The sequence below is a fragment of the Muntiacus reevesi genome, chromosome 5 (genome assembly GCF_963930625.1).
Source record: "Muntiacus reevesi chromosome 5, mMunRee1.1, whole genome shotgun sequence".
In the NCBI taxonomy this organism is placed as follows: Eukaryota; Metazoa; Chordata; class Mammalia; order Artiodactyla; family Cervidae; genus Muntiacus; species Muntiacus reevesi.
The window spans coordinates 53,081,655-53,107,915 of NC_089253.1; the positions used below are offsets into that span (position 1 = coordinate 53,081,655).

The following is a 26,261-nucleotide window of genomic DNA, read 5'->3' on the forward strand; positions in this document are numbered from 1 at the left end:
CCATTGCTGAAGAGGGCCTCAGGGATTATGTTTAGTCCAAGTATTGATATTTTCAGTCTTACTCTTTAACAGAAGAATTCTTTCTTCAAATCAGACTTTACATAGAATCCTAATATATTAAGTAGAAAAAAGGGCAGAGCTGGTTTGGTTGAAGCAGGGATAGGAGGCTCCAAGTCCTACTAGTTGGGCTGCCCTCTCTTAAGGGCAACCTGAGTACAGAACCATAGAGCTCTGTGCTACAGCTTGAAAAGCACTGCTGGCCAAATCTTTTCATTTCACAGTCGAGGAAATGGGTTCAGGGAGGGGGAATGGTTTTTCCAAGGTTGCTTGACTTCCTGTCCAGTGCTTTTTTTAATACTATTGCGTCTTTCATACCATTTTTTTTCCATGTTATTTCAAAAAATCAGAATCCCTTAAGTGATGTTAATTTTCCCAGTAATACTTATATTTAGAAATTTTTGGTCTCAGAAATGCTGTTGGGCCAGAGCTTTAGTGCAGAAATCCTAATCTACAACTATGGCCTGTCCTAGAATGTTGGGAGTTTGCCGGGGGCAGGGGTTGATAAGGACAGGGTCAGCCCCGCTCCCCCATTTTTATTTCTCTCACTAGAATTCTCTTGCGACACCTATGATTTCTAAGTAAGCTCTGAATGCTGAAATGGCCTGACTTGGTTGGTATGTTGTAATGAAATTACAGTAACCCTGAAGGAGTGTCAGGCTACATTTGTATTGTTGAATTTCATTACAATGGTATCCCCAGAAGAACCTGAAAATAGAAGAAAATTCTCCCCAGCTCTTTTATGTTTACTGAATAGCATGATTAAATAATTTCATTTTGTCCCAATGAGCCCCCTTCCTTCTGACTACCTCACAGTCCTCTAAGGAGTCCTACATACTGAACTAGGAGTCAAGAATGGAGAAATATCACCCAGATCACGAAGGGCCAGCCTTCTTCCGGTAGCACAGCCAGTCTCGTTGATCAGATCTGCCCTGGGGGCCTCCCTCCTCTCTGCCGAGCCTCGCGGCTGTCCTTGGTTTGCTCACATGCCTTCTCCGCTCCACAGCAGTGCTGTGACTTAGGATACCACGCCAGCCTGAACCGCGCTCTGCGCACCTTCCTCTCTGCCGAGCTAAACCTGGAACAGTCGAAGCACGAGGGTCTGGACGCCATCGAGAACGCTGTGGAAAACCTGGACGCCACCAGTGACAAGCAGCGCCTCATGGAGATGTACAACAACGTCTTCTGTCCACCGATGAAGTTTGAGTTCCAGCCCCACATGGGGGACATGGTGAGTCCCTCCTTCCTCTCCCGCACTCCCAGGGGGCTTGAGCCCACTGGCGTCTAGAGTTTCCGCACTCAGGCCGTGGTATTCTGGGGAGGGCAAGGCTTGGGGCTGGCTTCATGTGGGTGGAACCCATTCCACCCCTTCAGCAGACAGCTCCTGGGTGCCTGCTGTCCACTAGGCTTGACCGTAAACACGGGGTTAGAGCCCTCAGGGGTCTTACAGTTGGTGAGTTGACAGAAATATGCAAAGACGGGGGCACCGAGAGGTACTGGCAGGATCAGGGGAGGTGAGAAACAGCCAGCGTGCTCTAAAAACTACTAACAGTTCCATATGATGAAAGGAAAAGGGAGGTGGAGTCCTCCAGCTGGTGAGGCTGAAAGAAGCGAGGGCTGAGATGGAGCCAGATACTCAAGGTTTCTGATGGGGAGGGAGAGCTCAGCAAGCTGATGGTGTGATCTTCTGTCATTTGTCAGAGTTCTAAAGGCGCTTATTCTCATGGGTTCAGAAGTTTGTGATAAAAGGGGTAGTTTTACTTAGGTATTGAACAAAAAAGAATGGATACTACAGAAGGACAAGAGCTAAGATGTCACCCCTAAGAATGGCTGTCCAGGCAGCAATGCATGAATGTAGGGGTCTTCTCTCTGATTTTTCACCTATGATGGCTAAAACAAGAAGGGCCTAAATAACCTGAAGTGAGAGGAGAGAGAAGCTCTTTGGTTCTGGAACCTCTGAATCTTGAGGTTCCACTTCTGGTGGTGGTACATATAAATCAAAGTGAATCTTCCTGGGTTAGGAGCCACCACTTGACCTTTGGATTAAATCAGAAGGAGGATATATAAGCTTACGTAATAGAAAAGATCAATACAGATCTTCAGGCATGGGTGGATTGAGGACTAGGAATTATATCAAAAGACTCACTTTTTCTCACTCTGCTTCACATCCTATGTTTTGGCTCTGTTCTCAAATAGGCTTTTATCCTGTGGGGGCAAGGAGCCTACATTTGCAGCCTTATCCCCCTGTGGATTGAAATCCAACAGAAAGAACATCTGTTTCCTTGGGAATTCCTGGTGGTTCAGTGGTTAGAACTCCATGGTTTCCCTGCCTTGACCCCTGCTCAGGGGAACTAAGATCCCGCAGACCCCAAGCTGCGTGGTGCCGCCAGAATAACAAGCAAACACAGAGCGTATCTTCTTCCCTCTCAGAAGCCCTCACAAGTCTCCCCTTGTCTCCATGGCTCTGATTGGGTGATGTGCTTACCCCTGAGCCAATCACTGTGGTTGGTATCTGCAGTCAGCTGAGGCCATACCCTGCACCCTCAAGTTTGGGAAAGTCCCGTCCAAAGCACAGGGCCTGAGTTGTGAGTGAAAATTTCCCCCTCAGAGGACAGTCAGGCCGAAGTTACCAGAAAAAGAAGGAAAGAATGCTGGGTGACAGAAAAGACAACAGTCCTCTCAACAAGGGAACAGTTCTTCCATTAAGATGAACATCCAGATGCTCTTTAGAAAACGCTGCTCCAGAGTGAGAGCTGGTGCAGCGTCAGCAGTGGATCTGCTGTCATCAGTAGGCCACCGTGGAGAGTGGGACATTTCTATCCTAAGAACAGAAGTGTGGGCATGGTTTCTTTCCTCCTCTCCTTCTTGGGAAAACCGTTTCCAGTTTGTCTCCATTGCTGTGGCTCAGGAAATGTCAACGTTGAGCAGATGGAAAGGGAGATAGCAGCATGTGCAGCTAGAATACGGGGGTGGGGTGTCACCGAGCCCCAGGAAGCCCCACTCCTCACCTGCTCTGGCTTCTGGTCAGACTTGTCTTCCAAACCCCTTCTCCAGCTGCCACGGAGATTCCTTCCCAAGAAGTAGTGGAACTTGGGGACCAGCTGAGTGGAGTGATATTAATACATTTTCTGGTGTCAACTGTGTTGCCTGCTAAGCCCAGCAGCTTGTCTCCATAAAGGGGGATTCCAGACGCTGAGTGCTCAGGCTCCCTCCTCGCCCTGTCAAAGCCTCATTCCCATACTCTGGAGCACAGCTGGAATGCATTACCTTGCACCCCGGTAGAGGACCACTGCCAAAGCTTGCATCAGCAGCCCTGCTGCTTCTTAAAGAAACAAGCGTGGAGATGGTTTTCCCTCCATGATTCACGCCTGCTAGATTGAAGTTACTTTAAAAATCAATAGCTCAGTCTTCTGCCTAGGCCCTCCCTTTGTGTGATGCTAGCTGATCAGTGGCTGAGCCAGGCAGGGGCCGGGGCGAATCCTAGATCATGCAAAGGTTTTGCTTTCCAGCCTCGCCTTCATGTGAGTGGAGAAGAAAAAGCGATGAGAGACCAGTCTTTCTTGGTCCCTGCAGCCATCTATCCCCAGTCAGTGAGGGCTGTGTATAGACTGTGGAGGCGAGGAGAGGGAGCTGCCTGGAAGTCCTTGAACTGGGGCCAAAGTCCGGGTGGCATTCGGACCGGAAGCCCTGAAATTGGCCGAGGCCCCACACTGATTGGTGTTCTGGGGCACTCAGCACATGGACTGATGCCAAGCACTCTCCGATGCACTGGGAGGAGGCGCTTGGCTCTACCCTTGGTGCCCCCAGAGGCTCGTGGGGCTCTGGATGCCTGACCGGTGACATCAGGCAGCCAGAGAGTTTCACTATTGGCACCATCCCATCCTGGCCACCGAGCTTTCTCCATTGTGTCTGCTTATCCAAGAGCCAGGATGAAGTCAGCTCTCTTCAGATCTGAGAGCTGGCTTAGGCCAGCCTCTCAGCTGGGGGAGGAGGTCAAGTCAGTTGAGAGCTTAAAAGCCAATGGAGGAAAAGGTCAGGTCCCAGCCCCCTCCATCTGAAGAGAGGTTTTGTCTTTTCAAGCAAGAGAATGGTCTGTGGGCTTGGGAATCTGCCCACTCGTCGCTGGGGAAGGAGGAGGCTCGTTCTATCCAGATGTCTCTCCACAAACGAGAGGCTAAAGGACGCGTGGTGGCAAGGTGACAGGAGCTGCCTGCACGTGGCCCTGCCTCGCAGTCTGCCAGCCTTCTGTTCCTCATCTGTCATCCTGGGGACGGTGGGGGACCTCAGGCCCACGCCATCGCCACAGCCCCATCGGGAGACAGTGGCTCAGCCCTCCCTTCACTCGGGGCGAAGCTTATTGACAGCGGTCCTTGGGAGAAAGACAGACTTTTCTCCCACGCAGATCTGGTGAAGACCTGGAGTGAAATGATGGCTTTTTGAAAATGCCAAGTTCCACAGGATTCCATGCCCTCTGGGGCCCTCTAGCATTGCCCCTGGACTTGCTCCTGGCCTCACACTTTCTCTCATTGAGTCAGAGCTCTCATGCGTGGCCCAGATTTATAAACACATGCTGGCTTCCAGCAGCGGCACGTTAGCCTCCTGACCCACTTCTCTCCTGCTCTCACTCTGGTGCCCAGCGGGGAACAAAGGCGGGGCCAGAGAGGTGGCCACTTGGACCTCTGGCAGGAAACCCTCCCTGGGCCAAAGCTTGTGCGCCTGGAGCCAGGGCTGCCTGAAGCCCTCTTCTCTGCCCTGACTCCGGCTTCCTGGAAGCCGCAGGCCCTTTATGGACCTGCCCCTGCCAAACACCAGGCTAGAGGTGGACTCCAGAGAGAGAGACCGAGAGAGAGACCTTGTCAAACAGGTTCCCTTCCTCCTTCTTTTCTTGTGCTATTTGGTCCTAGAAAAGGTCTACACACTTTGGCTTTGGATTTTGTTTCACATAGAAGTTGTGAGCTTTGCAACTTGAGTACGAGTCGTTTTATTAACAGTAACGGGCCTCTGACAAAAGATCTGTGTCCTTTCCCTGACCTGGTGTTGCTTTCTTTTGGCAGGCATCCCAGCTCTGTGCCCAGCAGCCCGTCCAGAGTGAGCTGGTACAGAGATGCCAACAACTGCAGTCTCGCTTATCCACGCTGAAGATCGAGAATGAAGAGGTGAGTTTCCTGCTCAGGAGGTTCACAGCCACCCTCTGAGTTTCCCTGTCGAACCTCTTGCTGTTCCCCATATGGGAGCAGGTGGAAGGAGCATGCAGGGAACGTCCGGGCTGCTGCAAACATTTCCTAGCCAAATGTAGGCTTGGATTTTCCCCTTCTGCTACATCCTGCCCTTGAACTCCAGGAAGTGGCTCTTGCATTGCCAAAGGTTGAGCTCTATTTTGAGCCTTCTGCAAAATGCTTTTGTCCCCGCCTTTACACATTTAATCAAAATGGCACTTGGCAGCTGTGTGAACAATATTGTGTCTCTGAAACCACCCCCTCCTGCCTGGCTTTTTCCAGCATTTTCAAACAAACAGAGGCCTTTGACTTTGACACTTCAAACATCTCCATCCTCTTAGAAAAGGGCGACTTTCTTCTGGGCCCAGTGTATTTGCTTTCAACAACTAGTTCGAAAGGGCAGTGCAATTATCAGCTCCTTATTCTTTTGAGCTCTTATGACTTCTTACCTGGAATCTCAGTTAAGTCTTACTTTTCCCTGTAAGATCAGGAAAGCCTGGGGATGGGTCACTTGGTTTGCAAGTGGGGAGACAAGCTCGTTATTTGTTGAAGGTCAGGAAACAGAACCTGGGTCACGGTGGGACTCGGCCCATCACGCATTTTTAACCCGCTTTCTATATGATGGGGTTGTTTTGGATTGGTTTCATTCTCTCTCCCTTAGCAAGTCCAGTATAGCCAAGAGCTAATCTTAAATTTAAAACTTAAACATTAAATAGCCAGGCCAAGCAGGCAGTATGAAGGACGTAGTGGGTTTTAGGCCCTTACTGAAGAGAAGAGGGTCCATGTGACGTTTACCACTTGCTCAGCACTGTTCATTGGGAAGCAGCGCTGCAGGCCCGCTAACACCCTCTCCCTCCTTCCTCAGCTCACTTCTCCAAGCTTCTCCATCACTACCGTCTTGCATCCCATCCTTCATGCATTATGTTGGCCCTTATCATGACAGGTAAAGAAGACGATGGAGGCCACTCTGCAGACCATCCAGGACATTGTGACCGTTGAGGATTTCGATGTCTCTGATTGCTTCCAGTACAGCAACTCTATGGAATCCGTCAAGTCCACGGTCTCAGAAACTTTCATGAGCAAACCCAGCATCGCCAAGAGGAGGGCCAACCAGCAGGAGACAGAGCAGTTCTACTTCACGGTGAGGGGCTCCGCGCCCTTTAAAGACCGGCTTTAGGCACTGCAGCACACATGAGCCATTTGGATCCCAGGGTCCTTGTCAGGCATCTTCAGGGCAGTTTTTTAATATCTTCACTTGGATCTGGGCATGTTCGGAGACCATCCATACACTTCAAGGCACAAATATTTACAAGTTGTGTGTCTACCAGGAATATTTTCTTCATGAAGACGTTTTTAACCAGCTAGTAGACTTTGTTCACAACTTTCCTTCTCATCCCTGGGCATCATCCCAGGGGGCTGCATCTCCTAGTTCTTAAGAACCACACTGAGATATTTTGGCTAGCATACCTTACAGTTAAAATCTGTTCTTTCTTCTAGTTGATGTGATAACTTTATAATTTGTGGCAATACAAAATTATTTTTCATAATAATGGCTAAAACTCAAAGGGACAGGTAAGGTGCAGCATTATTGGTTTGCAGAGAATTCTAAAACATTACATTTATATTTTTTTATTTATGCATCTCCCAGTCCTCTTTTAGACAGGTGGACCCAATTTTTTTTAAGTAGTGTTAACAGTCCTTTGGAAGGTTGCTGGTTGGTCTTTGGTTATACTTTTTAATAATTGAGTTATTTTGAGCTTGCCAAGTAGGATTTATTGCCTGAGCTAAAATTTATTTCCTAATCTTCTGACAACTAAGAAAGAAAAAATTAAGTTTGCAGATGTGAGAGGAAATATAGCCAGTGAATATGCATACTGATTCTGAATGAGCAGAATTAACTTGTTTTTCAGTCAAGAAGCATAGTCTGCAAGTAGCAAATTGAATTTCTCCTGCAACTAGAACCATTTGTTTAATTCTTCTTTGAACACTGCCCTTTCTCCATTAGGAACACTAATGATTTGCTATCTCTTTTAAAGAAGAAATCTGTTTTCTCAAGTAGTTAAGCTAAGAATTCTTCAAAATTTTTTTAAGTCCTAGAGAAGAATGTTGAAAGGGCGTGATTTAACAGTATTGTTCTTTTAAAATAACTTTTTTTTCTTGTTATACAAAATAAAGCATGTTTATTATATAAACTTGAGAAGTAAGAAAGAAGAAACTAAAAATCATCCATAATCCCAAATATCTACAGATAATAGTGTTAGAATATATTCTCTTTCAGGCTTTTTTCGATGCATTGCACATGGATGTGAGCATATATTTATAATTTTATTATAAAAATGGCAAACTGCTGGCATATTGTTTCATCTGCTGTTTTCACATAAATGATTAAGTGAAAGCAATTTAATTATAATATGCTTTAAATATATTTATGAGTAAAATGCTAAAATCAATACAAAGAAAGAATAGAATGACATTTTGGCTCATTCATTCATTTTTGTAAAATATATAGCATATTGCCTGTTTTGTAGTAAGTACTCAAAAATGCTGAAAATTTACTATCCCTATCATCACTATAACTTATTCATTGAAAATTATTAAATTATTCATTGATCATTTATTAAGGATCTACTCTGACACTGTGCTGTATAAGCTGGGAATGCTAAGAATATCAAATGAAGAGAATGGTGGAATTAGGCCTATGAAGGGAGAACTTCTTTTTTACTGCATGTATTTCTAAAGAATTGCAATAGGTTAATTTTGATAATTTAAAAAATAAATGTAAAAAATATTAAGTGCATCCATGCACACATGTGTGAATAGCAGCCAGGATGAATGGAGTTGGGGAACATCACACACAGAGTGACTGTACGGATAAGGCAGAGAATCAAGAGGGGAACAGAGTCCTTTGAGGCCAGAGCAGCACCTGCAAGAGCATAAAGGCATGAAAAGTCTGGGACAGACTTGGGAAAAACTTCTTGTCCGTAGTGAGGGCTGTGTACCTCCCCAAGCTTCTTTATCTCTGGAGGTTGTTAAATATTCGAGAGGCTTTAAATAATAGGATTGTCTGACTGTTCTGTCTGGACTGCTTAGATATAACGCTACTTAAATGACCCAATCTTGTTACATTGTAGAAGATTTCCATTTTTTTATTAAATGAGAATTTTGAACATGAAAATCTGTATTTAAGACTTCAGAAATTGCTTCTGAGCTTTAAGGGACGCTCCATTTGTATTTAGAATTGACCTTTAGTAAGAGCCAGAATGACCATATTCAAACTGGCGATCTCCCAAATCCTGCCCACCCTTTCACCTCTGTCTGAATGCACTGATGTCCACTAACTCATTTCCTGTCTTTTGTGACCATAATGCTACTTATCAAAATTGCATGTAAATTTCCTTGGCTTTTTTGTCCGGGCTTGTCTAGTAACAGATTTGTAAAAGAGTTCACCATTTTTGTAATTGATGTTTGGAATGCATCAGATAATTCAGTTCATGATAAAGGGACTTTGAGGGAGGAGGGGTGGCAAAATGGCCATTCAAGAAAAGGTGGTGTGTGAATGGCTGCCTGCACTTGCCGAACCCACAAAGCCAAGACAACTGCAGGTGTACTTTCCTTAGTCTTTTCCTTCACAAACATTTACCCTTGTGTTTCCTGTGTCTCCTCCTGGAAGTCCCCTTCTTTTGGAAAGTTGGAAAGAGGTCTCTTGTCAAGGCTTTGACTCCTGGTAGTATGACTAGTGACCCAGAGGGCTGCTAGGAATACTTTCTGAGCACTGTTGGCTGTCATCAGATCGATCTGCCCAGATGACAGCGACTCGAAACTTGAAGCATGACCTATAAGGGTTGGTCATGTGCAAGAAGTACCAGGAAAATAATCATGAAATTTTAAAGCTTCAAGTGGTTTTTTAAAATCATCTAGCCAAATCTTCTCATTTGAAAGGTTTTTTTTAAGAACTAACAAACAACAAAAATTCAAAAAGGATGGGTATCTTGTCCAAGGTCATCAGCAAGAGCTGAAGCCAGAACTCTGGTCTCCTGGTGTCAAGACACCAGCTTTTTCTCTTTGCCCTGATGAGGAAGCTGAGGTCAGGGGAAGGCTTGGGAACCGCTCAGCTTTCTGCCCTGCTTTGCTCTAAGTGAGAAGATAGAGGTTTTCTGATCTTCTTGACTTTGTATCACTTATCTTCTATAACACGCAATTCCGCACTCTCCACCTTTTTCCCCATTGCCTATTTTATTGTAACCATTAAAGATTTTTTTAAAAGATGCAAAGATTTCAAAAAAGCAAGAAAGTCAAGCCTCTTCCTGTTCCCAACCCCCACTTCCTGGCAACGACTGACGCCAGTTTCTTCTGTGTCCTTCCAAAGGCATTCTGTGTGGACACAACCACTGACGTAGCCTTTAATATAATATTACTACATTAGAAATATGAAGAGATAAAACAAATAGAAATACAAATGGAAGTGTATCATCAATACTGTTCTTCACTTAGCTGTTTTTATCATTTGGGATGGTATCTTCAATTTATTCCAAAAAGATCTAACTCTTCTTTTAATAGCTGAGCAGAATTTCATTTGTACAGACAGATGTTACATTTTTCATTTAACCAGTTCCCTTCTCATAGGCTGTCCTTGTTGTTCAGTCACTAAGTCGTGTCTGACTATTTGCGACCCCATGACTGCAGCATGCCAAACTCCCCTGTCCTTCACTATCTCCCAAAGTTTGTTCAGATTCGTGTCCCTTGAGTCAATGATGCTGTCTAACCATCTCATCCTCTGCTGCCCCCTTCTTCTTTTGCCTTTGCTCTTTCCCAACATCAGGGTCTTTTCCAAGGAGTCAGCTCTTTGCATCAGGTGGCCAAAGTATTGGAGCTTCAACTTCAGTATCAGTCCTTCAGTGAATATTCAGGGTTGATTTCCTTTAGGATTGACAGGTTTGATCTCCTTGGATCCCAGGGACTTTCAAAGAGTCTTCTCCAGCACCACAGTTCAAAAACATCACTTCTTCAGTGCTCAGCCTTCTTTATGGTCCAGCTTTCACATCTATACATGACTACTGGAAAAGCCGTAGCTTTGACTATATGAACCTTTGTCTACAAAGTGATGTCACAGCTTTTTAAAACGCTGTCTAGGTTTGTCATAGCTTTTCTTCCAAAAAGCAAGTGTCTTTTAATTTCATGGCTACAGTCAACATCTGCAATGATTTTGGAGCCCCCCAAAATAAAATCTGTCACTGTTTCTACTTTTTCCCCTTCTATTTGCCATGAAGTGATGGGACCAGATACCATGATCTTAGTTTTTTGAATGTTGAGTTTTAAGCCAGCTTTTTCACTCTCCTCTTTCACTATCGTCAAGAGGCTCTTTTGTTCCTCTTTGCTTTCTGCCATTAGAGTGATATCACCTGCATATCGGAGATTGTTGATATTTCTCTGGGTAAGCTTGATTCCAGTTTGTGATTCATCCAGACTGGCATTTTGCATGATATACTCTGCATATAAGTTAAATAGGCAAGGTGACAATATACAGCCTTGTCACATTCCTTTCCCAATTTTGAACCAGTCTGTTCCATGTCTGGTTCTAACTGTTGCTTCTTGACCCGCATCAGATTTGACAGATAAGGTGGTCTGGTATTCCCATCTCTTTAAGAGTTTTCCAGTTTGTTGTGATCCACACAGTCAAAGGCTTTAGCCTAGTCAGTGAAGCAGGAATAGATGTTTTTCTGAAATTCCCTTGCTTCCTCTATAAGCCGATGGATGTTGGCAGTTTGAACTCTGGTTCCTTTGCCTTTTCTAAATCCAGCTTATATATTTGGAAATTCTCAGTTCACAAACTGCTAAAGTCTAGACTGAAGGATTTTGAGCATAACCTTACTAACATGAATGAGCGCAATTGTACAGTAGTTTGAACATTCTTTGGCATTGCCCTTCTTTAGGGTTGGAATGAAAACTGACCTTTTCCAGTCCTTTGTCCACTGCTGAGTTTTCCAAATTTGCTGACATATTAAGTGCAGCACTTTAACAGCACCATCTTTTAAGATTTTAAATAGCTCACCTGGAATTCCATCACCTCCAACTAGCTTTGCTCGTTGTAATACTTCCTAAGGCCCACTTGACTTCACACTCCAGGATGGCTGTCTCTAAGTGAGTAACCACACCATCATAGTTATTCAGGTCATTAAGACCTTTTTTGTACAGCTCTTCTGTTCTGTGTATTCTTGCCACCCCATCTTAATCTCTTCTGCTTCTGTTAGGTCCTTACTGTCTCTGTCCTTTTTCATGCTCATCCTTGCATGAAATGTTCCCTCCATATCTCTAATTTTGTGAAGAGATCTCTAGTCTGCTCACTACCAGCTAAGTACTGTCAGACCCTACAGGTATTTCCTTGTGTGAGGATTGGCGTATGGGATTCTTGAATGGGGGATGAAATGGGGATGGATTTTTTTATAAAATAAACAAAACTAGGCTGCCTGAATTTGGGGGGACAGATTCGGGTAAGGTAAGAAGCTGTAGAGGAGCCTGTTCCTTGACCATTGAACAGACAGTGCTCTAAGACTGCTAGACTTGGTGTGGTCCAAGATCTTTTTTTTCTTGGTATTCTCCAAGAATAAACAGATACATGATAAATGTGTACTAAGTGGGTATAAATGAATAAATGCCCCTGCCATGTCAATTTAAGTAGGGAGATATGCTCCTGTTGAAAGATTTGCTCTGTTATGTATTCTGTCTGACAGCTGTTTCCGGCTTTAAAAATTGACAGGCAGGAGGGGAAATGTCAGTGTGCTTGGCTGGTGGGGAAGAAGGCCCAGTAACGACACCTGTGAATCTCTGTGCACTGCACGGGGCTGACTAGGCACAGCTCACTCCTCCCGCCATCCTTTCTCATCATGGTGGAGACTTGTGACCTTGGGCTCACAGATTAAATTTAATGTGTAGGCAAGGTCCATGAGTTGTATAGCACCATGGTAAGAATGTATTTAAAGGGAGGAGGCATTTTAAAATTAAATTTGAAAACCATTCTTGTGCCTCCTTTTTTTCTTTTTAAAGGCTGGAAACCTGCTCTGAGTTTGTTTTCTTTTTGTTTTTGGTGGCACCACGTGGCGTGAGGATCTCACCTCCCCGACCAGAGATTGAACCCCAGGCCCTTGGCAGTGAAAGTCCTAACCACTGGACCACCAGGGAATTGCCAAGCTTTCTTAAGTATTAGCCTAGAGCAAAGAAATTTAGGGAGGGGCTGTTTTTCAGTTAGTTGACCAAGTGATTCTGTATAAGGAGCACTTTTAAGTATCTGCTGGTTGGCGTCAGTCACAGTTATGTTTGTTATCTTTATTTCAACTTGAACACCCTTGTGAAAAAAGGTATTATCCCCATTTTTCAGTTGGGGAAGCTTAAGTTCTGGGAGTTAAGTGACTTGCCCAAGGTCAGAAGAATTAGCAAGTGGTGAGACTCAAATATACTAACTTAGCCTTCTTCATCTTACTGCAGTTAAAATGACTGTCAGGGAGGGTGGGCTCAGAAAGAAAAATTATCATACTAATCCTTTTCAATGAATAAAACTCATCACTGACTGTTAATACTAAATTAAGAATTATTAGGAAAGAAATTAATGAGATCATAAAAACTGAATTGAAGGTTCACAATGGCAAAAACCAAAATCATCCAATAGATTCTTGCTTCCCCTTCTACTTTTGGAAGAAATTCTCAGTTTTGGTAATACTGAGTGTTACGTGATGGGAGTGGGGGCGGGTAGGAGCAGCTCATGGGGTGTGGCAGTCAGGCTGTGTTTTAGGAATTTGACTTCATTTTGGTGATCTGGAATTGACCATGATCCTTTTCTTTCTTCTCCACTGAGGAAAAGTCCAGGTGATCACTTTACCTTTAGATGTTTGGGGAGAGGAGCAGGGTAGAGGAAGTGGAATGAAAGAAAAATAATTACCTAATATTGGGGCATGGTTTAGGTAAGGAAAGTGACTCTCATTGCCCAAGGAAGGATTTTGAAATTACCCGTGAACAGCTCTTCTCCGGGCCCCTGGTCTCCAGAAATCATTGAAAAGCCAGCTTCCTCCCTTGCCTTCTTCCTTTGCTGTGTGTCAGGACGGCAGCACTTGAATCCGTCTAAGCAAGCTCCTCCAGGAAAGCCTGGTTACTCTACCAGCCGACCTCTTGTAGAGATGAGCGCTTTATGGGCGGGACAGGAAAGTGATAAATGATATGCCTGCAAATAGGATGCTTTTACCTCCGCATACCCAGCTTACCCAGATGGAAAACTTCCAACCACTGTTTCCATTATTAGGGATGCAGGTCATACCTTGACACAGCTTTTGATCCTTCAGGATTTAGTGGAACCCGAAAAGGTAATTCATCATACCTCTTTATCAGATTGTTATTTATTTTAATGGTTCACCGAGTGACAGCCGGAATTAAGCAGCGAACTGTGAACATGAATGAAAAAAATGATTTCTGAAATCACAAGTATACGCATGAGTGACAGGAAGGAGTTTGCCTCCTCCGTTTAGAATTTGGGCTGTTTACTGAGCACTCTGGTCTCATTTTAAGGGTTACCATGGGCGGATTTTCCCTCATTAAGAAACCTTTAGCATCTCCTTGGAATGAACTTCCAAAGAGGGGCCTCTGGCTGTTCAGATGTTCACAGTGAATGTTTCCTGAAGGTGTGTTACCTCTGAGCCCTGAGGTACTGTTCCAAGCCCCACAGTTGGCATTGGTTGGGGATTAGGGTGTCACTCTGGGAAGACTGACAGCAGGTGAGCTGGCAGCTGGAGCAGATGGGATGAGGAAGGAGACAACAGAGCCTGTTTTTAAGCAGATGTTCTCGTGCAGAATCACAAAGGAGCAGAGGGAACAGGTCGTGAGGAAAGCGGCAGAAATGACATGGCGTAGGGCTTGTTTTTTGTCTTCTATTTCATTCAGACAGTAGGGGCATACTTGGAGTCGTGGTTTGTCACTGCTGAGGAAAGTTCTAGCCAGAGGACAGTAAGACTGTTTATTTATTTACTAATTTTCAAGGATTTGTTGAGTGTCTGCTATCCGCTGGGCACAGTACTAAGTATCAGGGGCGCAAAGAATAATGAAAGCCATGGTCTCCAACCAAAGAGAAGAGACCATCTGGAGGGAAAGAGACAGGCGCAACAAAGCCTCCATGACAGGACTGGGTGAGAAGTGCTGTCAGAGATTTGCCAAGGTCTACACAGGAGCATCTGGGTGAATGTGGGAGGGTGAAGATGAGCATCCCAGAGAAAGCTGCGTTTTTCTTTGTTTTTATAAGGGAAAGAGAGAAATATGCACTCAGTTAAAGTTCAACCTGTACAGAAAAGTAGAGAGATTAAAAGTAACTCACAGTTTTTTCACCTTTTCTTCCTACTTTCACCGCAAAGGCTTGATCTATACTTTTTGGTTAGTACATTAAAAAAAAAATAAAGACAGAACAATTATCATTTTAAGTGTTATATCCACTTACCCCTTCAACTACTTTATGGATCACCAGTGATTCACAGATCATACTCGGGGAGACACTGCCATTTTGCCTCTGAGTTTAGAGGTGGGCAGATGGCCCTGACCCAGCAGATGAACCATTGCAGCAGAAGACATCCAAGGCAAACTGAGATGCCCGTGAACAGCTGTGGGGCAGGGTGGGAAAGACACCATAAGAAGAGTCCAAAGACCTGGGATCCAGGTTTGGCACCACCACTTACAGGCTTGCAGCAATCAGCAGTACCCACTGTCTGTCCTCATCTACAGTAAGGAAGCAATGATGCCGTCCCTGTGGGCTGTATGCAGTTATCCTGAGAGTCAAATGCTTTCAGTTCAGTTCAGTTCAGTCGCTCAGTCGCGTCTGACTCTTTGCGACCCAATGAACCACAGCACGTCAGGCCTCCCTGTCCATCACCAACTCCCAGAGTCCACCCAAAGCCATGTCCATTGAGTCAGTGATGCCATCCAACCATCTCATCCTCTGTTGTCCCCTTTTCCTCCTGCCCTCAATCTTTCCCAGCATCAGAGTCTTTTCCAATGAGTCAACTCTTCGCATCAGGTGGCCAAAGTATTGGAGTTTCAGCTTCAACATCAGTCCTTCCAATGAACACCCAGGACTGATCTCCTTTAGGATGGGCTGGTTGGATCTCCTTGCAGTCCAAGGAACTCTCAAGAGTCTTCTCCAACAAAATGCATGCTAAAGTACTCTAAAAACTGGTTTTATTCTGTTTCTCTCCTTCTTCTGCTCTGCACCATAGCAGACCGAGCACTTTATCATAATGATTAAAAGCACACATTGGGGACTTCCCTGGCAGTCCAGTGGTTACTACTCCGAACTTCCGTTGCAGTGGGTGCAGGTTCGATCCCTGGTCTGGGAACTAAGATCCCGCATGCCGTGCAGCATGGCCAAACAATAAATTAAAAAATAAAAGCACACATTGTATTGCCAAACTCCATATATGGATACTGGCTCCAGCACTCACTAATTGTTTGACCTAAAGCCACTTACTGAATCTCCCCAAATCTCATCCATGAAATGGAGATAATAGTTGTCATGGTTCATAGAGTTGTTTTGAAGACTGGCTGAGTTGTCCAGGGAAATACAGCCTCTCACTGAGAGACAAGGGTTGAGAGAAGTCGTCACAAAGCGCAGTGCAGCAGTCGTATTTTGGCTGTTAGAGCAGATGGGTCGCGTTTCCATAAACCTCATCTGTGTTTGGAGCCTCCAGTGTGTGTTATGCAAGTGGGGTGTGGCAGCCCCTCCCTCTGTGCGCTCAGAAAGCCCAAGCTTGCTGCAGAGACTCCATGCAGAGTAGAGGAGCAGGCCGATTAAAATATGGCTCAGACAGAGATGCTCTGAGCTGGGGCGGGGCTGAGCCTTGACACTGCTCCTGGTGTAAAGGAATGCACTCTGGGAGGGGCCTGGAGGGGAGGCCTGTCGGGAGAGGGGACAAGCTGACCAGCCGCAGGTGTGTGTCCTCACCCCAGGAAGGTGGGGCTCAGTGAGTCCCTCCACCCGCAGCTCCTCGGCGGAGCTGAAAAAGATGGATGCGGGGCTCAAGGAGACAGTTTCTTTCAGTGGCCGACGTGGAGCTCCTAGGAAGACATAAAGCAGAACACTAATCCACCAGGAAAATCAGCAGCTGCTCAGATGCTCAGGGCCTTTAAAAAAAATAAAAAAGGAACCCGGTGGAAATTGGGTCAGAAACCAAAAGCCCTCTTAGAAAGGGAATTGTACGGCTGAGCGTCTGTGATTTTTTTTTTTTCCCTCCCCTTCTGGAGCCTGAATGTTCTGTGTCCTCCTCTTCCCTTACAGAAAATGAAGGAGTACCTGGAGGGCAGGAACCTCATCACCAAGCTACAAGCCAAGCACGACCTTCTCCAGAAAACCCTGGGAGAGAGTGAGTGTGGGCTCTGCGGGAGATCTGGCAATAAGGGACAGGCCGGGTCCTGGCCCTAGTGCTGAACGCGTGCCTCCCTCCTCAGCAAAGTGGCCCCGATCTGGTTATGTGAACACATTGCTTTTCCTCGCTTGCTTTGTTCGATGTGGAAGCACACACCCCAGATGACTGCTTGAGTAATGGGGAAAGGCCAGTGCTTAATGAAGCACCAATGCGCACTAGCTACTTGTTTCAATTGAGCGTGCCTGCTCTCTGCCCCCTCCTGTACCTCCTCTGCTACTACCGGGACCTAGGAGCTGATGGGCTCTTTCCTCTCCAGACCCTCTGGTCAAACTCTCAGCTCCTCTGTGGCAGGACAGAGGCTGGATCTAGAGGGTGGGGAGCTGTGAGATGAGCGTCACAGCTGCTCTGAGTGGAGGAGAGGCGTCCCGAGGGCAGGTGTGGGGCAGACTGCAGCTGTCAGCAGCGTCAGGGTGGGCAGTGGTTTCCTCATGCTTTGAAGGGCCCTGGGGCTCAGAGGTGGCCTCCTCCTTGATTTGGCCAGGCGGAGACTCTGGTGCTGAGCTGAATGTTTGGTCTCATAAGATGATTTTAATCAGACCCTGGAAAGTAGCAAGGCAGAGGACTGGACTGGCACTCTGGACTTTCTCCTCAGCTGTCAAACAGAAGGCAGAAGTTGAAAGAGAAGCTTCCTTGGGGTTTTTGGCACCCTGCCCAGGTCTCCTGCCCAGCTCTCAGCATCCTCTGATTAATGGGATTCCCAGGTTGGGGATGCCTCTGACTGCCCTGCCCCCTCCTCCTTGCCCCACTGATCTCCTCGCTTAAAGATGGGGGCGGGGACAGGGAGTACCCGCAGTGAAAGGCAAAACCTGCGTTTGCACAGAGGTCGGATATTCTCAAGTCAATTCTCGAGCTCTCCTCAGACCGAGTGCAGAATCTAGGCAAGTGTACAGCGCTCATTGGCCCAAAGGCCCCAGGATTCAGAGCCCCACTTTCCATTCCAGAGCCTCCTAACCCACCCTTCTTACCCTGTTCTGCCCTGAACGATTCCCCCGGTGATTAATTCTTTTATCTCTAATGTCTTTGATCTTGTGATTTTAATGCATTTTCTTTTATGTGATGAAAGCCTGTTAAGTAAATTCTGTTTTCTTCTCCCCCCAACCCCACCCGCCACCCCACATTACACACCCAACGGACTCAGGCTGAACAGGTCTAAACTTTGCTTACAGAAAGTCTTTACTCTTGGGTTAGCAGATTGCTCCATGGGGAATCAGAGGAAAGAATGCCCAGAACTATTTGAAACAAGTTATAACTGTGATTTCTTTTTGCCAAGATAGTCTAAGCATGACCCGTAAGTGAGATGGGGAGCAAGCCTCACAGTGTGACAGAGACTGTGTGTGTGTGTGTATGTGTGTGTATGCGAGAGAGAATGGGTTTGCAACACACATGCATATACCAAATGCGCTACTGCAGGGGGCGAAGGTTGGCGGCCGTTCATTAGTGCTGCATATTGCCTTCATTGACAAGTTCCGGCAGTAAGGAAAAAAGTAGATCTTCCTGAGTGCAAGTCATCATGTCCCTGCCTTCTGTGTGCATTTGTCATCAAAACGCAAGAGCCCCTTGTTCTTGCCACAGAGGGATAATTGATGTGTATGAATATTCCAGAATGGAAATGGGACAGATGTTGGAAATAATGGCTCGGAATAATATTTTTGCAGATGAAAGCGGAGCCTTTAGTAAGAGAGACTGTCGGGGTGGGGGAGGGTGTTGTTCAAGATGAGCTGAACTGTAATCAGCAATTAGCAACCTTTAAAGGCAAGATAGAGCCCTGCCCTCCCCCGCCCTTGCAGTTGCCTTTCCAGGAGTGTGGGAGCTGATCTGTCCTTCAGCTCAGTTCTTGCTTACAGTTTCCCTGGTGTATCTAATACAGTCTCATACAGACCAACTGTGGACCCAAAAAAAGCAACACAGATTACATAATGGCCCAAGTTTTTTAAAAGCATAAGAATACTTCAGATGAATGTTAAGATCTTCAATCTCATTTTTTAAGGCTGGCTGTGATCCTTTCAATTTAGTACTAGGGCCCACTGTTGGATTGAGAGCCCCAGTCTAATAGCAGTATCAGCATTTTAAATCTCATACAACCCAACCTGCTGGCACTGAGGATTTATTATGAATCTAAAACAAGAACTTCCACATATGGAGCATATTCTCCCCAAATAACTATTCCTTCCTTCTTCCTCTTCCACCCTCCACCTCAAGCACAAGTATATGTGTGTGTGTGTGTGTGTGTGTGTGTGTGTGTTCATATACTGAAGGGCAAGCAAGCTTGTCGCCCCCCCCCCCCCATACACACATCAATACACAGAGAAGAAAAGTTGAATTTCATCTCTGGAAGGTTTCTAATAATTTGTTCTCTAAGGTATGATCCACATTACTATTTTTCCCCTGTGTCCACCCATTTTCCCACTGGGAAGCAGACTTTGCAAGCCAGACGTTTCAGACACCAGCAGCCCTGGACTGGGAACCAGCGTCATTAACAGCCCCAGAAAGAGGCTCTGGGTGCTGTCTTCTGTTTCGCCTAGAAGTCTAGTCACTGTGTGAGGCTGGAGGCTCCCTGAGGAGATGGGCAGACACTGTCATTCCTGGGAGCGGGTCTCCCCTTTCACCTCATTTGCTTCAACACGTGCTCTTTGCCTCTGTCTTTCCAACAGGTCAGCGGACAGACTGCAGTCTGGCCAGGTAGGTGTGGCCTGGGACAGCCCTGGGCCGGGTGTGGGGGATGGAGAGAGACCCTCCCTGGGCAAGTGAAGAGCCAAGGAGCTGAGCTAGCAACCTTGGATGGCTCTGCAGAGGAGTGGCCTAGGGCTGAGGTGACTTCCATCCTTTTGCCTTGCTGACCCCATCTGGCCTCAAATGGAAATGAGGTTTGCTGAGCAGAACTGAGTGAAGGGAATCACCATTTGCTGAAATAGTCCCAGTGACCTGAAATGGTCAGTGCTAGAGGACCCTGGTAACCTCACCTGAGTGTCTACACTTCAACATGTGGGTTTTGGGAAGTCTCTGACCCAGGGAAGGAAGATCAGAAGAGAGCATTTGACCTGAGAATTTTTTTTATACATGGAAAAGATGATAGCCTCTAATAGTGAGTGTCACTGGATAATGAAATATTACATTGCATTGCTCACCAACAGCATTGATACAAATCCTCGCCTGATGTACAAGTATGCAGCCCTCCCAGTCTTTCCCCACCTTCCCCGCCCTCCCCCACCTCAGCCAAATATTTTCCCTCTCAGTCATGGAGCTGCTATGAGAAAACGCATGAGTTGGCAGATAGCGAGTCTTTCATTCAGCCAGTGGTTCTCAGATGCCTACAAATGTGCTGATTTAACGGGGGAAAGAGCTTTAATGAGCTGGACTCCTTAGAGACCCCGGGTTAGCCCATTATATAAACCACTGCCAGCACATACAATAATCATGAGGTCGTTTACAATTATAGGCTCATTATTCAAAAATACCTTCATTTGCCTTTCATCGTTTTGTCATTGTGGATTACAATAAAGATCCCATTAATATAGTAGTCTTGTTGACTGGAGGGAACCAGGATAATGGAATTCTGTGGACTCTATCTTCTTGGTGATAGAGTCTTAGTCTGAGTTCACCTGAAGTTCCATATCTGCGGAAGGCTCTATAGGAGTGAAAAGAGCTGAGCTGAATTTCCTTATGCTGAGTTATTCACTGTGACCTTGGGCCGTTCTCTTGCCTTCTCTGAACTCCAGTTCCTCATCTATGAGACAAGAGAGAGCATTCACCTAGACCCAGGAAGCTCTAGGATCCCAGAGAGTTCCTTAGGAGCAACCTAGTGGAAGGGGCAGATGGTGCCCAGCGGCCCGGCCCTGGTCCCTACATCCTGCCTTTACTCAGAGAGGTAGAGCTGCTCTCCTTGCTCGGGAGGTTGCTGTCTGAATCAGATTCCCTTGGAGAAAAGGCTTCCAAGGCTAAACACAGCCTGAAAAGCACTGACCTATGGAATCACCAAGGTTCCTTCCAGTCTGGACCCTCTACCCTCTAAATTCCAGGAAAATCACTCCCTACCTTTTCCCTAAGGATTTTCAAAAGAAAGAAAACCGTAGCTTCCTTTGGTGTTTATTAGTGTCTCCTTGCACACAGAGGGCTTCCTGTTGTCTAACCCATACGTATTTTACTGCAAATTGAGCCAGTTTCCTCCGAGTCTCCTTTTAAATGCTGGCAGACATTAAAAGCAGAGACCGCTAAGTTTTTGTGAAAAGCACTTGATTGGGCTTTATTTGAAAGGTAACTTATCAAGTCTCTTAGCCACTTCTGGACCTGAGCTGATTAATGTGACTTATTTCATTAGCCACCTCACAGATTGTTTTTAATCCCGTTTTCTCTTTTTCCTCCCCACTGGCCACAGGCGAAGCTCAACGGTGAGGAAACAGGTAAGGGCCCTGCAAGAGGCAGCTGTGTCTGGCAAAAATGGTGACACCCCAGATATCACGGAGCCCCACGGTGGGTGGGGAAGACACTTTGCTGACTTCATGCTAGCCTTTGGAGTGTACAGTTCAGTCACAGCGTGTGCGTGCTAAGTTGCTTCAGTCGTGTTCGGCTCTTTGCGACCGTATGGACTGTAGCCCACCAGGCCCCTCTCTCCATTGAATTCTCCAGGCATGATACTGGAGTGGGTTGCCATCTCCTTCTTTGGGGGATCTTCCCAGCCCAGGGATTGAACCCACGTCTCTTACGTCTCCTAGGTTGGTAGGCCGGTTCTTTACCACTAGTGCCACCCGGGAAGCCCCTTAGTCATAGTCTGTTTAATGTTGCGGCAACTTCATTGATTTAGTAGGGCAAGGATGGGTAGCTTTCTGACTTGGTTCTCTCCTCTCTAGCCATGTACTCTCTCTTACATACTAGAGATCTGGTTTGACTCCGGCAGATTGGGCCAGAACTGTCTTTGGAATGGCTCCCCTTCTCTAGGGGACCACGAAAGAGGCCTCACATTTCATTCATAGGTACTAATGTGTCAGTAACTCACAGCAGCTAATACCTGGACCAAATCTGCAGATTTTTGTTTGTTTCTGGTTTCACGGTTGTCCTATATGTATTTCCAAGACATGCTACAAATATAAAGATTAAGTCTGGTCTGGGAATAATAAACAGGAGACATTGAACTCTGCAGTTTTGTGCATTATCTTCAGTGTTGTATTAAAATCTGACAGTGAGCCTTGAGCAGCTAGCTCTCACAACCCACCTTAGGAGAGGTCTTACCACAGCACCAGTAGTCTGTATCTGGGTAATCTAAACAGCACTTGTGCTTGTTTAAAAAAAAATTAATTGAAGTTTTGGGTGTTTTTTGTTTTTGTTTTTTTTTTTTGCAGTGACAAATTTGCCTTCCTAATTATACTTTATGGCAAATACTAAAATGGTTTTGTATTCCCTAAGCTTGTACCAGCTATGCAGTCAGCAGTAAGCAGCGAGGGGGTGGAGAGAGCTCAGAAATATCTTTGTATCTACTCAAGGGAAAGCTGATCCAGGCTCTAAAAAGTCGTTTTGGGTAATTCACAGTGGCTGTAGCCACAGGGAGATAATGGAATGTCGAGGGCACGTGGTTTCTGTGGCCGTGGCAGCCCCTGCAGGATCTTTGGCCGATTTCACTGCTTCAGCGGGCTGGGCCGTCCCGCTGGGGTAGTTGATAACACAGCCGCACTTGCCTTTGCTTTCTGGTCACGGTTTCTTTCCCTTCTCTCTTTTGGATCTCCTTTTAATGAGAACACCATCAGATGCAATTAGACATTTTTGAAATTATAAAAATGTCATTGCAATTCTCTTTCCTCTTGTTCCTCTATTTCTTTCTTCCCCTTTCTTTCATAACTTCATTTAAAGCTAGAGAGGAATGAAGTGCCTCTCAGAGACCATTTATTACATTTAAAATTAATAAGTGGATATCTTAAAGAGGGAGCAAGCCCCACACCCCACCCCACCCCCACCACCCCCTTCTTCAAAAGTAAGAACAGGATTGAACTTGAAGTTTGTTCCTTTCATTTTCTGGACTGAAACTGAGCCTCCTATGCGATGGGGCCTGGGTGGGAGGACTCCTCTCTGGTTGCAGGAGTGCCAGAGGCCACAATTTGGCATCCGCAATTTGGCGGTGCGTGTCCCTGGTTGGACTGTAATCAGAGAGGAGTGGCGCTCATCTGGTTTTCAGCCTGCTGTGCTTAGCACGTTTACCTGGTGCTAGAGTCATGTAAGGGTTCCCAGGTGCACCAAAAACCCCAATCAAGTAAAGACCTTGTTTTCATTCACTTTTTTCCCAGAGGGTCAAATATAATGGTGGGTCAGTGTTTTTCTAAAATACTCAGGAAAGTAAACAGTAAGTAACTTGGATGAGGCATAATCTTGTATAAGTAACCAGGAAATAAAATTTGTTTGGTTGTTTATGGCAAATCAGCCAAACAAGAAGAAGAACCTGGTAGCTTTTGTTTTTGAGGATCCCCAATGGGTTCCAGTCATTTTTGACTCTAGCAAAACCTGGGATCAAGCCATCTGACTATTCTTTAAAAAAAAAAAAAAAAAAAGTCTCAACTGCTTTTTTCTAAGCTTTCCCTGCTCCCATCAAGCCCAGAATTTTCTCTTTCCTGTCACTTCCATATCTTCTTTGCTGGCCCATCTCTCTGTTTCTCAAATTGTAGGCATTTCCCCATGGTTTGGTCCTCTTTTGACTTCCTTCCATACTGTTTCCCTTGTCACTTGTGTTGCCTTAGGTGAATCTGCCTCTCCCCTTCCCGAAGCATCCACTTGTTCTATAGTGCTGTTGTTTGGAGTCTTTGTATCTAACCCCTAAATGAGAGGCGGGACGTCGGTGCTCGGGAGTTGAATTGGCACCCCACCCTCAGTGCCTAGCTCCTCAGCTTCCCAGCCACATCTTCAGTTCCCTAGCATCTCTCCTTATTTCTCTCCTTCTCTTATGGGGGACCCTCCATTCTTCACAATCCCTGAAGCCCCACATGGGAACACTGATGCCTCTTTTTTCCTTATTATCAACATCTAATCAAGTGTTTTCTCCCCTGGTGAAAGTGGAAATCTAACAAGTGTATCAAAGATCAGTAATGGTGAAATCCCCGTGTGAGGAATTATGCCAAATGGTGGCACATTTAGACATTCTCTGGCCACCTTCTTGATTGTTTTCCCCTGCAAATCACTGAGCCCATGCTTTACCATCTTTCCCAAGTTGTGTTTGCTACGTTTCTCCCTCCACTTTTGGTTTAAATTTCCTTTCTTCTGATTGAATGGGGATTTGACCCAATTATCCTTCAAGACCCCTTCCAATCCTGGGCTTATATGACCAAAAAGACTACAATCAGAAAAATTAAGCTAACTTGGACTCCAACCCTGGAGGAGGGAAGGGGAGAGGAAGAAAGGAAGAGACAGGCACTGAATAGGAACACACAGACCGTGCCCAGTCCGCTGTGTGCAGCATGATCGATGGTGAAGTGAGAGTCCTCACCAGGCATGTCCTGGGGAAATGGATTCACTCAGACTTCAGAAACATTACAAGAAGAGAGTCTGAAGCCTTCATGACTTTGTCAAGCATTTGTTTTCACTGGACTCTTGACTTAGGCTCCACTGGAGCAGTGGGGACTGGGAAAAATATGCCTCTGCAGTAGGACAGGTCTCCTCTCCTGTCTGCAGGAGGTTATCCTCTGAACTTCTTCTGATGTACCACTGGTAGCTGCGGACATGCAGCTTAATATCTTTGGTGCTCTGCTTTCTGCAACCCTGCACGCTTCCCTTTAACTACCATTGATGTCCCTTCTCCCACAAGTCTAGGCAGGATTGTGCACTCACACAACTCGTTGAAGCCCAGAACTTGTGCTGCCTGACCTCCCTCCCTCTGGATCTTTATTATGTTTAAACTCAAGGCCAGGAAAACTTTACATACACTCATGTCATTGTCCTCATCACTACTGCTACTATTTGTAAATGACAAGTATAATAATGTTTGTAAACATAGAAAAGACCTCCAAAAAATGGGGTTTGGGAGTTTTTTATTATCGAACCCATTTTCTTCGTTAGTATATGGAGAAGCTGATGAAAATTCTTCCCGTGAGATCACCCTAGGTTGACTGGTGTAATTAGTGATGGCAACAAGAAGGCAGACCCTGGCTCCCGAAGCTGGAAGGCTGGAGGAAGCAGACGGGTCTGGGGTTATGAGATGAGCATTTGGGTCGCTGAGACCTTCCTGACTCCAGCTGCACCTTGACTCACTCCACTCCCTGTGACAGCATCATGGGTTCCCAGCACACTTGGGAGCGGGCTCTTCTGTCACCCTGGCTTCTTCATGAGAGCCAGTTGCTTTCCTGATTGCAGCCAAATTCCTGGCTACAGTAGAAAATTCAGAGCCAGGAGAGGGGTGCAAACAAACCTGTTAAATGGACAGAAGTCACAGGACCCACCCCAATGGAGAACCTAGTCTCTGTCCTGAACATCTAAAGCCCTTTCTGTTGTGGTGTTCAGTCGTTCATTCGTGTCTGATTCTTTTCGACCTCATGGACTGTAGCCCGCCAGGCTCCTCTGTCCATGGGATTTCCCAGGCAAGAATACTGGAGTGGGTTGCCGTGTCCTCCCCCTGTGGATCTTTCCAACCCAGGGATCGAACCCAGGTCTCCTGCAATGCAGGCAGATTCTTTACCATCTGAGCCACCAGGGAAGCCCAAGGCCCTTTCTAGCTAGGTTTAAAGTCATTCTGCCTGATTCCTTTCTTCCTTAGAGCTGAGTTATTAATGCATTTAGCTACATTAGAAAACCCTGCTGATTTTCAGTAATATTTGGTATTCACACCTGGCTATGTTTGCCAGGCTCCTGGGATGCAGTATGGATGGTAGAGAGATTTTTGGTATCAGGGGGAGACTGCCCGGATTCAAATCCTGGCTCTTCTACTTACCAGCTGTGTCCGTAAGCAGCTATTTCACCTTGCTAAGCCTTCATTTCCTGATTTGTCAAATGAGGATAATATTAATACATACCCAATAGGGTTGAGGATAATATTAATATACACCCCATAGGGTTGTTATCAGGAACAACCCATCTAAATCACTTAATACACGACCCGACAAAAGAATTTACAAATTCTTTTATAAGTGCAAAGCACTATGTTCACGTGCTGGAGAAGGCAATGGCACCCCACTCCAGTGCTCTTGCCTGGAAAACCCCACGGACGGAGGAGCCTGGTAGGCTGCAGTCCATGGGGTCGCTAGGAGTCGGACACGACTGAGCGACTTCACTTTCACTTTTCACTTTCCTGCATTGGAGAAGGAAATGGCAACCCACTCCAGTGCTCTTGCCTGGAGACTCCCAGGGATAGGGGAGCCTGGTGGGCTGCCGTCTATGGGATCGCACAGAGTCGGACACAACTGAAGCGACTTAGCAGCAGCAGCATGTTCATGTGCCAATATTACCCTCCTCACCACAAACCCCTCCCCAGTTTGTAGATATATCAAGTTAAGGCCCAAAGAAGTTAAATATATGGCAGGGTTGTCCAGCAAAATGGCAGCGCAAAGATGGATGTCTGGGAGGCCTTTGTTTAGTA

General features: G+C 45.9%; 1 protein-coding gene across 9 annotated transcripts in view; it reads left to right on the forward strand.

The window, feature by feature from the left end:
- Positions 1 to 26,261, forward strand: part of SRGAP2 (SLIT-ROBO Rho GTPase activating protein 2) — a 249,096-nt gene that overhangs the window by 184,012 nt on the left and 38,823 nt on the right. For 7 of the 9 annotated variants that reach the window (XM_065938270.1, XM_065938271.1, XM_065938265.1 and 4 more), the window contains 6 exons: positions 1,064 to 1,288; positions 5,112 to 5,213; positions 6,217 to 6,414; positions 16,573 to 16,657; positions 19,372 to 19,399; positions 21,093 to 21,117. In XM_065938270.1, coding sequence (XP_065794342.1) covers positions 1,064 to 1,288; positions 5,112 to 5,213; positions 6,217 to 6,414; positions 16,573 to 16,657; positions 19,372 to 19,399; positions 21,093 to 21,117 — 663 coding nt within the window. The remainder of the gene's footprint in view (positions 1 to 1,063; positions 1,289 to 5,111; positions 5,214 to 6,216; positions 6,415 to 16,572; positions 16,658 to 19,371; positions 19,400 to 21,092; positions 21,118 to 26,261) is intronic. The other 2 variants (XM_065938266.1, XM_065938269.1) reach the window with 1 other exon arrangement.